Source organism: Lemur catta, chromosome 7 (assembly GCF_020740605.2).
Source record: "Lemur catta isolate mLemCat1 chromosome 7, mLemCat1.pri, whole genome shotgun sequence".
Lineage (NCBI taxonomy): Eukaryota > Metazoa > Chordata > Mammalia > Primates > Lemuridae > Lemur > Lemur catta.
The window spans coordinates 62,418,935-62,432,323 of NC_059134.1; the positions used below are offsets into that span (position 1 = coordinate 62,418,935).

The window sequence follows — 13,389 nt, forward strand, 5'->3', positions numbered from 1 at the left end:
CTTGTTTCCTGGCAACGGTCGAGCGAAGGGGCGGGGTCGCTGACGCCATTCCGAGGGAGGAGTACCGCCTCTCCTCCTAGGTTCCGCCCCTTCGTGCTGTAAACCCCGCCCCTCAGAAGGACTCCGGCGTGTCATAGGGGAAGACCTCTGGGGAGGCGGAGGCCCGGGGGGGCCGGGTGGAGCCTGGGAAGGAAAGGTCGAACCAGAGGGCAGAAGGCGGGACCGAAGGAGGGACGGGACGCTTAGAGGAAAGACCAGAAGGGCGGGGCTTAGGAGAGAGACGGGAACGGAAGAAACACTAGAGCGAAGGGGCGGGACCACGGGTCCTGGGCGGTGCTTAGAGGGAAGAGTGGGCCTGGAAGGGGCTGGGCTAGTACGAAAGGGTGGGTCTGAGGGGAGGAGTCAGCAGAAGTCCAGAGGGGAGGGCCTGTAAAAAAGCCGAGCCCTAAGGAGGCTGACTACAATCAGGTTCATTTTTTTACCCACCTTCGCGCATGGCTGGAACTCTACTTTAGTACCCTTGCGGTGACCGCCCCGGGCTCCCCTAACACCTATGTGTTGTGTTGCTTTTGTGACCCATTGGGAACTATCTCAGAAAAAGTGCCTACATGTCAGGCTGTATTCCAGATTAAGGAACTCTGTCATTCAGGACTTCAGCCCTCTAACCAGACACAGACAATTGCAACTTAGTGTAATAAGTTCTATAGTAGGAGAGCCATCTAGAAGCAGCACTTGGCATGATTTGAGGATATAGAGAATGAGCGGAGAGAAAGGCAAAGGGGTTTAAGGGAAGAATTCCAGGAGGAGCTGAGTCTTGGGAATCAAGCAAAAGTAAGATAAACTAAGAGAAATGGAAGTTTTGGATAAGGTCTGTAGTTTAAAGTATTGTATCAGTGTTGAATACATGTTTTTGATCATTGGTTGATCTGTGGTTGTATAAGATGATAACATTAGGGGAACATGGGTAAGGAGTTTACTAGAACTCTCTATTATTTTTGTAACTTTTCTATAAGCCTCAAATTAGTTCAAAATAAAAAGTATTTAAAAATAAATAGAAGTTTCAGCCCAAAGGATCAGCATATACCAAGGCAAGGAATAATAGACAACATGAAGGAGTGTTCTGGAAAGTGCAATAAGTACATTGTATCTGAAGCCTAGGGACATGCAGAGGAAACATTGTGAGATGAGGCTGAAGGTATAGACAGGCATCAGGTACTAGAGAGCTTTGCAAACATGTTAAGGTATTTAGATTTTCTCCTTGGGATGATAGAGAACTATAAAGAATTTTATACATGGCCAGATGATAGTGAGGGGGCCTTTGCAAAAGGCCAGACAAGAGCGGATAAGGCCCAAAGTAGAATAGTAAAAATGCAGAGAGGTAGACCTGTGGACATTAGAAGGTAGGTCCCTGGGACTTGATAATTGGGTGCATATGAAAGAAAAATAAAGAGGAAGGATTAAAAATTGATTCTTAGCTTATAGACATTTGAAAATAGGCAAAACTAAACTATGGCATTAGAAGTCAGGATAGTGATTATCCTTGGAAAAGAATTGACTGGAAGTGGGAAGAGTGGGGCTCCTGAGGCACTGGGAAGTTGTTTCTTGATCTGAGTGCTAGTTGCATAGGTATGTTGACTTTGTGAAAATTTATCAAGCTATATGCTTAGGAAATGTGCACCTTTTTATATATTTGTTTGTTCTGGTTACTGTGCTGTGTAACAAAGCACCCCAAACTTAGTGTCACAAAACAGTAGCCATTTTTTATGCTCCAAGAGTCTGAAAATTCGTAGAAGACACAACAGGAATGGCTTGTCTCTATTCCATGATGTCTGCGGCCTCATTTAGGAACCTTGAACACCTGGAAGTGGCTTGAGGCTGATGGCTGGACCATATAGAGGCTTCTCTAGGCACATGTCTAGTGCCTGAGCTGGGACAACTCAAAGGCTGAACTCAGCCAAGAACTATCAAACAGAGCTTCTCAAAATGTGGTGACAAGGTTCCAAGAGGGAGCAACCTCAGAGGGAGCTACCAGACGACAAGCATGTCAAGAGAACCAGAAAGAAGCTGCATGGCTTTTTATGATCTAGCCTTAGAAGTCACACAACATCACTCCTGCTATCCTCTGCTGGTTGAAACAGTCACAAAGTAGCAGTGTCAAAGAATTTGTGGCCATTTTTTTAAAACTGCCACAATGTTATACAATAACACTAATAAATACTAGTCCTAGGTTTCTGGGTAAAAGGACAGAGATGGGAATTATAAGAGAAAAAATAGGTAAGGGAATATAATGAGCTCAGTTATAGACACAGTGAGTTGAAGGTGACTGTGGGATATCCAAGTGGGGATATCCAGTAAGCAGTTAGCAATGTAGGTAACTGCAGCTCAGGGAAGTTCTTGGGAGCCATTAGATGGGAAATAAAGTCCTGTGGGTGACCAAGATCAACCAGAAAGAGTTAGGAGGATGGAAAAAGAGGAAAGCCTAGAACAAAGTCCTTAAAAACACTACATAGAAGGGATGGACAGAGGATCTTATGAAAGAGACTAAGAAGAAATAAATAGAAGACCAAAAAATTATGGCATTACAAAGGATTTTATTCATTTTGTTGCATTATTTTGAATATCATCTTTTCATTTCAATAAAGTTATAGTATTTTTAAAAGAGAAATTATGGCATCATAGAACAACACAAATCTGATGGCTATCACTTATTTGTGCAAAACACTTCACAGATTATCCATTGTCTTTGGGCAAAATCCAAGCTTTATAACATGGCTAACAAAACTCTTCTTGAGCTGCCCTCTGTATATCATCCAGCCTCATCTCTCACCACTACCCACCCAGCTCCTCTAAAATAAGCCAAATGATGTTCCCCTAGTCACCCCTGCTTCTTGATGTCTCTATGCCTTTGCATATTCTGTGCACTCTACCTCTAGTGTTCTTCACCTTCCCATCTCTATACCTAACTCTTATTCATCCTATGGAACCCAGGCTCAGTTGGGAACCCTTCCCATGCACTGTAATAGCCCTCTGTGTATCCACCTAATAGAGTACTCATCAGTACACTGGCAACAACTGCCCCTGTGTAATTTCCTGATGTGTAAATTACCTGTTTACCTATTTTGCCTACCAGACTGTGAGCTTCTAGAGGGCACGGAGTGTGTCTCATTCACCTTTAATCCTCAGGATTTAGCACAATATTGGCCTGGCATATAGTGGGTGTTCTGGTTTTGACTTATTGACTGAGAACGATGATAGTAGGCAAAGGTACATCAGGTTAAGGGAGAATTTATAGGATTTTCGTTTGTTTTGGTATGGAATATATTAAAGCATGTTCACAGAAAGGGAAAAGCTGAAAGAGGTTGAGGAGCCATAACACACATAGAATACCTGGTGGTATCAGGTACTAGAGGTAACAAGAAGGGACAAGGACAAAAGCACCGTAGGATGGCCCCCATCACACCACCCAGCAGTAAAGAGGGAAGGCAGACATGGATGTAGATAAGGGTAGGATACAGATAAGGATGTAGATGATGAAAACAGAGCTTATATCTGATGTGGGAGGCATCTCTGTCCCTAGAGACTACTTTAGCACCTGACATAGATGAGCCGTTCAGTAAATAGTTGTTAAATAAATAAATAATGAGGCCCATGCAGAGAACTCTCACAATGTAAAACAGAGTAAGTGTCTGAGCCTACACTAAAATTCAGGTTCCCCTGAACTAGAGGACCCTATGTAACTCAGTTTGGGGTGCAGGGAGGGGAGAAGGAAGGCAGAAACAAGGCCAGGCTTTGCTCTGAGGCATGCACCTCCCTACCTTCTCCAGGGACCTCATTAGAGGTGTTTAGCTGGGAAGGTGTAAGCACAGGCCCTGGGAGACAGGGCAGGGTACAGGAGCTACACTGTCTCCGCCCCTTCAGTAGCTGCTAGCCCTGGCTGTGTTGCTAAGAGCATCAAAGACAAAGAAGTCACAGCTGGAACCCAAGGGCAGCTCTTCCAGGCTGTTAGGCACTGGCCCCCACCTCCCAAAGCCGCCTACAGGCAGAGAGGCCCTGGATATCTCACATCCCAGCAGCAGGCCACAGAACCATGAGCCAGGACAGCAAAGTGAAGACAACAGAGTCCAGTCCCCCTGCTCCATCCTCGGCCAGGTGAGAAGTCCTGGTCCCCTGGGTTGGATCTGTCCACCTCACTCCACCGAACCTCATTCCTCTTGGTGCCTTCAGTCACAACCACAGCATGGAATATCTGGTGAATAAATAAAGCAAGACCTCCCTTCTTACTCAACAGGAAGTCCATACCTGTCCTGGACCCATCTGGGGATTACTACTACTGGTGGCTGAACACGATGGTCTTCCCAGTAATGTATAACCTCATCATTGTCGTGTGCAGGTTTGGCTGGGGCGCTAAGGGAGGGACCTTAAGGCGACAAGAGGGCTAAAGAGTGAGGCGGAGGAGAGGGGCAGGCCCTTGGGCGGGGCTCTAAGAAGGGGCGGTGCCCATGCGAGGGCCCAAGGCAGAGTACTGAGGGGCCTGGGGACACTGCCTCACCCACACAGAGCCGTGCCCTTAAGCCAGTCGCTTCTACCCCCGCCCTGCAGAGCCTGCTTTCCTGACTTGCAGCACGGTTATCTGGTGGCCTGGTTGGTGCTGGACTACACGAGTGACTTGCTGTACCTACTGGACATCGTCGTGCGCTTCCACACAGGTCAGTGAGCTCCTAGGATTGACCCTTTGCTCCATGTTCCCTTTCCAAAGAAAGCCTCTTAGTAACAAAAAAGAGCCGCCCTCCCTGATAGCACTTTCATGTGCCTCTGTGCTTGACATCTCCATGCTCACCCCAGAAACCTTGGAGCCTTCACCCTGTCCCTGTGACCACCTCCTTGTCCTACTCTGGCCTGCCCACCCTCACCGACTGTTGACCCCAGCCCATGCCTCCCTCCCTTTTCTCCCAGGATTCTTAGACCAGGGCATCCTGGTGGTGGACAAGGGTAGGATCTCGCGACGCTATGTTCGCACCTGGAGCTTCTTGTTGGACCTGGCTTCCCTGGTGCCCACGGACGTGGCCTACGTGCGGCTGGGCCCGCACACACCCACGCTGAGGCTGAACCGCTTTCTCCGTGCGCCCCGCCTCTTCGAGGCCTTTGACCGCACAGAGACCCGCACAGCTTACCCGAACGCCTTTCGCATCGCCAAGCTGATGCTTTACATTTTTGTCGTCATCCATTGGAACAGCTGCCTGTACTTTGCGCTGTCCCAGTACCTAGGCTTCGGGCGGGACGTGTGGGTGTACCCGGACCCCGCGCAGCCTGGCTTTGAGCGCCTGCGACGCCAGTACCTCTACAGCTTTTACTTCTCCACGCTGATCCTGACCACGGTGGGCGACACGCCAATGCCGGCCCGGGAGGAGGAGTACCTCTTTATGGTGGGCAACTTCCTGCTGGCTGTCATGGGCTTCGCCACCATCATGGGTAGCATGAGCTCTGTCATCTACAACATGAACACTGCAGATGCAGCTTTCTACCCAGATCACGCGCTGGTGAAAAAGTACATGAAGCTGCATCACGTCAACCGCCGGCTGGAGCGGCGAGTTATTGACTGGTGAGAAGGCCGGGGTTCCAGACCAGGACAGGGACAGGGTACGCGGTAGAACCTGAGGGAGGTGACTGGGCTCGCATTGCTTGTGGGCTAGACAAGGCAGTCAAAACGTGGCATTCACTGGTGGGACTTGAAAAGGAATGTCCTCAAGGAAGGGAGTCGGGACTTGGGGGAGGGGTGGGTAAGAGATGGATAGGGAGAGGAGCTCATGCACAAGGAAGGATAACAGAGACCAAGGAGTGGGAACTGCCATTGCGTGGGAGGGCTCAGAAGGCTCTGGAGGGAGTGGGAGAAGGGCAATACCACCCTCCCAGGAGAGGGCCAACCACAAGATGGTAAACTGTGTATGATGGTAATCTATACTCTGGACTGAACAAAAGGAAGTGTCACAAAGTTGGGGAACCAGAGCAGAGAGTCTCCAGAGAGGATAGGGGCTTGGTGACAGAAGTAGCTGTCAGTGGGGGTGGTACAAGACATCACAGATAGGTCCGTCGGGTAGAGTCTGACAGGAGGTCAAGGATATCTTATTCATTGTCAAGTGATGGAGGCAGAAGAGGTGAGGTAGAAGAGGTCAAAACATCTCTGTGACTGGGAAAGGAGATTAGCCAACTGTCAGGAACTTCCATGCCCCCTGTGAGATCTCAGTATGGCTGGACTCTTGGCTGAAGCTGAGCTGAGCCCTAAGGGGGTGGAGGCAGGCATGTGGGGGGCTGGTAAGGAAATGACACTGCACTTACCCCCAGGTACCAGCACCTGCACATCAACAAGAAGATGACCAATGAGGTAGCCATCTTACAGCACTTGCCCGAGCGGCTGCGAGCTGAGGTGGCTGTATCTGTACACCTGTCTACTCTCAGCCGGGTGCAGATCTTCCAGAACTGTGAGGCCAGCCTGCTGGAGGAGCTGGTGCTGAAGCTGCAGCCCCAGACCTACTCACCAGGCGAATATGTATGCTGCAAGGGGGACATTGGCCGAGAGATGTACATCATCCGCGAGGGTCAACTGGCTGTGGTGGCAGATGATGGCGTCACACAGTATGCTGTGCTTGGTGCGGGACTCTACTTTGGGGAGATCAGCATCATCAACATCAAAGGTGGGCCCCTCAGCATTTGTTCCTAGGACAGGGCTGGGAAGGAAGATAAGGACAGCAGAACCCAGTGCTGGGACCAGATGGTACTTCAGGGCCTACAGAGTAAGCAAACCTAGACCTTACCTGAGTCACTAGATGGCTCAGGAGAGAAGCAGGACATGGAAGATCTGTTCCCCGAGAGGAAGCTGGGCCAAGGTCAGTGAGTAGGCTGGGTCTTGGAAGACAGAGTAGACATGCTCTGTGGGTATTAACCAAAGGCACCAACAGACCAGTGGAAAGTGACAGAGATAATAATAATTGCTAATATTTATTACATGCTTACTATATGTTGTGTTCTAAGTGCTTCACATGTATCAACTCATTAAATTCTCATAGCACCTGTATAAGATAGATATTATTCATATCCCTTTTTTCTTAAAGATAAGGAAATCAAACTCACAGAGGTAATTTGCCCAAGGTTACACAGTTACACACAATTGGAATTAGTAGAAAGAACAACTCTCTCACAGCCAATTGGAAGGGTAGAAGAGAGGAGATTCCCATTTACTGACCATCAACTGTGGGCCAGGCCAGTTACTCTACACTGGCTCATTTTTTCCTCTTGTCAGCCCTGTGCAGTAGGAGTTGTTATGCCTAATCACAGGTAAAGGAACTGGGCCATGGAAGAGGGGGAAACCTACAAAGGGGGTGAGTGCACCGTCACTAACTAGGGCTAGACATACTCTAGACTGGCTCTCTGAGCCTGAGGATTCCAACCTCAAGTAGTTCTGAAGGCCTCACATCTGCCTTCACCAACCCCCTCAAGCTCCATATCCTCTATGTGGTTTGCTGACTTTGGACAAGTCACTTCCCTATTTAGATCTCAATTTTCTCACCCACCTAATGAAAATGACATTGAAAACCCAGAGTTATTTATTTGTGGAGAGTAAATGAGCTATATGGGTGAGACATCCAGTACAGTGCCTGGCACATGGCAAGTGTTTAAGAAATGGTAGCTCCCCTTCCCTTTTCTAAGGCCCTTCTAGCTCTGAGACTTTGTAGCATTCAGCCTATCCTGTCTTCACACCCACTCCCCACTGGCATAACCTAACTCTCTCCTCTCCCCATTCTCCCCACCCCCTGCATTTTGGCCACTCTGAACTGCTGACTGTTTTCTGCATGCACCTGACTCTTTTCTACCTTTTTTCCTCTGCTCATTCTCCTCTCTCTGGCTAGAGTCCCTCCCCCATGCTCCCCCTCCTCCCCTAGTTATTTTCGACTCTGTTCAGGCAGCCTTTCCTCCAGGTTTCCCTAAATTCCCTGCCTTACAGCTTGGTAGGGGTTCTTTGCCTATTTTCCCACAATAACCTGATGCATATGTCTACAGTGTAACAGCCATACTGTTATGTAACTATTCTATTACACTCCTATCTCCTCTAGACTGTGAATTCTTTGAGGCAGGTCAATGATACCCACCCAGCACAAGGCCTGGTCCCCAGTACATTACTGAATGAAGGAATTAATAAGGCAGAAGAAGAGGTTCAAAAGCACAAATATGGAGTTGGGGGTCCTGGTTCAGGAGTGAAATGTCACCACCCTGCCCCGTGCTAACTATCCTCCCATCTGCCCATGGGCCACAGGGAACATGTCTGGGAACCGCCGCACCGCCAACATCAAGAGCCTAGGTTATTCAGACCTGTTCTGCCTGAGCAAGGAGGACCTGCGGGAGGTGCTGAGCGAGTATCCACAAGCCCAGGTCGTCATGGAGGAGAAGGGACGTGAGATTCTGCTCAAAATGAACAAGTTGGACGTGAATGCAGAGGCAGCTGAGATCGCCCTACAGGAGGCCACTGAGTCCCGGCTGCGAGGCCTAGACCGGCAGCTCGATGATCTACAGACCAAGTTCGCTCGCCTCCTGGCTGAGCTGGAGTCCAGCGCACTTAAGATCGCTTACCGCGTCGAACGGCTGGAGTGGCAGACTCGAGAGTGGCCGATGCCCGAAGACCTGGCTGAGGCCGATGATGAGGGAGAAGCTGGGGAGGGAACTTCCAAGGATGGGGAAGGCAGGGCCGGCCAGGGGGGACCCCCAGGTCCAGAGTGACTACATCCCCATCCCCAGGACTCCCACCTCTGAGTAAATCCAGATTTGTAGGAAAGCCTGCCTGCAGAAATTCTTCCATCCTGTCTGCTAGGTCACAGAGATGGGAGCATATTTGTCTATAGATGCCCAGCTCGAGGTGCAGGAGTATAGCACATATTCATCCTCCACTTACCAGTACACACACACACAGTTGCACATACAAATGCTGGTCCCAAGACTGTGCATTCCATCTAAAATGCTCTGGAGTTTCCATTCGGAAAGTGTACATGCTTTCTCACAAGCACAGATATGTCTTACATTCATATAATATATACACACATTCAGCCATGCTCCTCCTAAACACACATATGCTGACAGTCGTACACCAATAGACACATAGGTGCTCTCCACAGGTGTGCACACACTTGTGAAAACACACTCTGAGTCCTCTAGGTCCAAGATTTCCTTTGAATAACCCCCATATGGGTGATTCATAAGTGTACCATGAACAGTACACTTCAATAAAATATTTGCCTCCTCTCTAAGCATTTATGGGGCTGGAAATAAAAGGCAAATCCAGTGGTGGGCCAGGATGAATTCTGTCTGAATTCTGAGTCACAGAGTTGAGGGGCCTGTGTAGTAGTTCATGGGTTAGATTCAAAGAGGTTGGGGTTCCCAAAAAATAGAGAATCAATACTAGCCAAGGCAAAGCAGGCTTTTTGCATCACACTGCTGCAAGTGTAATATATATACATATACATGCTGGCCATTGCATCCCACACCAGAGTGTATGTTCTCAACTTTGTGATCTCTGAGGGACTTGTTCTAGTTTAGTGAGCCAGAACAGATACCTTGGCTTCTTTTTTCTCCCTTGACCCAGCCCTGGAGCCTGTGGCTGTACTTCTCTGCATTCAGAGCTGATCCCAAGGAGAGAATAGAGCCCAGAACCACTTGCCTGTCCCTGTCCCACTATACCAGTTGTTGGAGCTGGTTTTGGTGCTGGTAGAAAGAAATCCAGCCTTCCTTCTTTGCATGGTATTCCAAAATATAGGGAGGAGAGCAGAGAGTAGGTGGAGTGGAATACCATGGTCAGGGACAATTAGAGATGAGTGTGTGTCAGGAGTTTTAGAGTAACTTTGGTGTACTTGGAAGGAGGGCTGCATGTTTGGGGCAGGGAAGATGTTGTACAGTCCGTGGGGAGGAGTCTGATGATGTCCTCTCTGAATCAGATTCACCCAGGGTCCCCATTTCAGCTCCTCCAGGGCCTAGCCAGTCTTCAGATCTGAGCTCTGCCAAGTGGTATTTTTAAATGTACCCAGGATTTAACTTATAGGTATAACTGAGTGAAGAGTTTCTACCCTCAGGAGAGATTATAAGGGCCATAGCACTTTAAATCATTTTAAAATATGTAGTTATTTTGTAACATCTTCCTCATAAAACAAGATTCATAAGGCTGGCTCTTGATCTGTCTTGTTCATCTCTGTGTCCCCAGGGCCAAAACTGTGCCTGGCACTTAGTAGGTACCCAAATATATATTTGCTAACCAAAGAAAGAGAGTTGAACCAGGTAGTGATCAAATATTGGAGGAAGATGTGTGTAGATTTCTCAAGAGGTTTTTCTACCATCTCTGCCCTCAAATCACCATGAATTAGAATGAGTGATATGTTGTGAAGGCCATTTTGGTGGTAGCTGAGGGATATAGGGAGCTGAGAATAAGCTTTTCGTTGACACATTACAACACTACATCCTGTCCCAGTGAAGGATCTCTTAGAACAGGCGGTCCCTGCTACTCTATAGAATCATGGTCTAGGGCACAAGTAGGGGGATAACTGACTACTTAGCATATTATAGATGCAGAAATGGCTCCTGCAGGACTATAGCCTCAGAGCAGTTCTTCTAGGGGTGGGCAGTCTCGAACAAGGAACACACCAGCATCACCATTATGGTCTGAAGGTCAGAGGCCTGGCCCCAGATGTCTGTCCAACATAAAACCCCCAGAGACTTTTGCAAGACTCTAAGTTGGGGAAGAGAGTGGGAAGAAAGCCGCAAAACACAACTAATACTAAATCTCCCATAAAGTAGTTGTTGAAAAGCTTAGGTGAGAATTGTCTGACAATCAAGGGAATGTCTAATAGTTTATACACAATTATACAATCATTCATAACATTCTGCTACACATACATTATTTCATTTGGTTCTTGTAACAATGTTAGGAAAGTTAAATTATTGTTATGCTCATTTTTCCAGATCAGGAAACTGAAGCCCACATAGCAACTAAAAATAATAGATTTGATGTATTGAGAAATTATTAATACTTTGTGCCAGAGCCTGGGATAAGTGCATTTTCTCAATTAGTCCTTACAATTATATGAGAAAGATGCCATTATTACCCCATTTTGAAACCAAGGCTCTGGGATTAGATAACTTGCCCAATATCACAAGGCTCCTAAGTCACATGGAATGAAACCCAAGTCTGTCATACTGTTTCTTTTAGGGAGATAAGGAAAGGAGCTACATCAGCTTGAGGCTAAGGCCAGGCCAGCTCATTCCTTTCTTGAGAATGACCATCATGGGCAGTAACTGTGGTAACTAGGGGAGAAGGAGCCAGTTGTCAGGCAAAGCTGAGAATCACTAGCAAGTCTGCCTGCAGGCAAAGACAAGGCACTGCCCACTGCTCTGGAGAAGAGTTGCTAATTCCAGCCCCAGAGTCTGCACCCACATAGCAGTGAGAGGAGGGCAGGGGTTTGGGAGCCACTGCTAGACTTCTACAGTGTTTTCAAAGCTGTTCCAAGGGCCCTCCTGCCGAGAGCCCAGATGCTTCTGGCTTAGCTCTCCTTCCTCCCCCAGGACCTAGGGCCTCACCCATTTCTCTCCTTGGTGCAGGACCCTGGAATGTACACCCTGCTCAGTGTTCCCAGTTTGCTACTCCCCCATGGCAGCTTCTTTGGCCCACCCCACCCCACCCTTTTCGTTCTTAGGGTTTGGCTGCTAGCCCCAGAAGACTGATGCAAATAAAGTATCAAGCTTGGGAGGAAATCAGATTCCTAGGGAGTAGGGCCATTCAACCCAAGGAGAGATCTAGTGCAAACACTAGGAGCCAGGAACAGGTGGCAGTGTGGGTTGATTCCAGTTTGAGGCTGAAGCTGACGTTTGGCTGGAGGTGAGGATCAGAGATGGATGATCAAGCTGGGTCAGAGCTGGGATCACAGCCTAGCTCACGTCAGGGCAAGTGTTAGGCTGGCTGTAAAGTACAACAGATGGGAAAGGGCATGTATTTGGAGCCAATCAGAGTTGAGTTTTAGTTCTGAAACATTGCACCCCAGCTGGCGGACTCTCAGACTCTTCTACAAAATCTTTCAGGGTTGTTGAAAGAAATGCTGAAGACTTAAAATATAAATAAGATAATGAATGTAAACTGCCTACCAGTGCCTGGAAGATAGCAATTTCTTAATAATGAATAGCAGCTATGACCATTACTCCCGTCCTGCTGGCAGCTAGCCGTTGTGTCTTTGAGGGCCCTGGGGCACAGGCTGTCCTGCTCCACCTGTCTCAGGCCTCTGGCTGGGCCTCCAGATTGTGCCAGCAATGCAAGGTCTTGGCCAGCAGAGAGCGCAAGACACTCCTTCCCTTCCCTCCTTTCAGCTCCCTCCCAGGCCTCAGGATTGCATCGCCTGGAAAAGCTGGGAGAATTTCCCAGGGAGAAACGCAATCACAGGGACAGGAAACAATGTTGGGGAATCGTGATCTCAATTGGTCTGTGAAAACTCTTGTTCAGATTTTTTCACAAAGACTAAAATACATCAGTGGTGATGCTGAGAGACGTTACTGAGGAGGTCATGCCCAATTAGCAGCCCTGTTGCAGGCAGCACCGCTGAATGGCTGGGAACATTCAGGACTGCCCTCCACACAGATTGAAAATTCCTTGTGCTTTTCACCTCCAGAATGCCTGGACCCAGAGGCCCAGGGGCCCTCTCTGTGTCTGTGGTTGCCGTTCCAGTTTTGGTGCCTTGGCCTGTTATCCTCAGCCTTTCCCTTCAGCAGCAGGTCCCACAGGGCCCCAGAAGCTACTAACTTGGATGCATTCATTAAAGCCCTCTCTCTGAATGAGCTTCCTTCGGCTTTTTTAACCTTCAGGTAAGGCCCTGACCTGGGAGATCCAGGCCCCTCATGGTCCACCTGTGAGGGCCTATGTCTGAAGCATGACCATCCAGCCAGAGCCAGCCCTGGGTATATGTTCTCCCCCAGCATAAGCTCCAGGAACCTAGAAGGCAAGTCCTCGCTTTGGTTTCTTTTCTCTGCCCAACATTCCCTGCCTGCTCTGACTCTAGCTCATCTGCCTTCTCAGCCAGCTCCCTCTGTTTAATTATCCCAAGAGAAGGGCCTCCTGTGTGGGCAGGGAACGCGTGGGCAGGAGCTCAGTACAGAAGCATATCTGCATATCACAAAAATGCGGAGAAAAGGCCTTGAAAGATGTGGAGAGAAGGCAGCCTAATCAGACGCAGAGGGAGGATCTGAGCGAATGGGGAAAAGGGCGAGCTGAGCACCCCAAGGACCAAACTATGGCTGGTTTCTCTCCTTGCACTGGATCCCAGCTGCAAGTGTGTGCATCAGAGCCAGGGTCCTGGAGGCAGAGCCTGTAACATG

At 48.6% G+C, this 13,389-nt stretch overlaps 1 protein-coding gene across 1 annotated transcript; it reads left to right on the forward strand.

Moving 5' to 3' along the window:
- The first annotated feature begins 3,970 nt into the window (after positions 1 to 3,970).
- CNGA4 (cyclic nucleotide gated channel subunit alpha 4) lies at positions 3,971 to 8,836 on the forward strand. Its single transcript, XM_045557347.1, has 6 exons — positions 3,971 to 4,149; positions 4,289 to 4,390; positions 4,600 to 4,706; positions 4,954 to 5,599; positions 6,340 to 6,689; positions 8,306 to 8,836. Exons 1-6 carry the CDS (start codon positions 4,088 to 4,090, stop codon positions 8,764 to 8,766), a joined length of 1,728 nt encoding a protein of 575 aa, XP_045413303.1. The 5' UTR covers positions 3,971 to 4,087; the 3' UTR covers positions 8,767 to 8,836.
- The last annotated feature ends 4,553 nt before the right edge of the window (positions 8,837 to 13,389 follow it).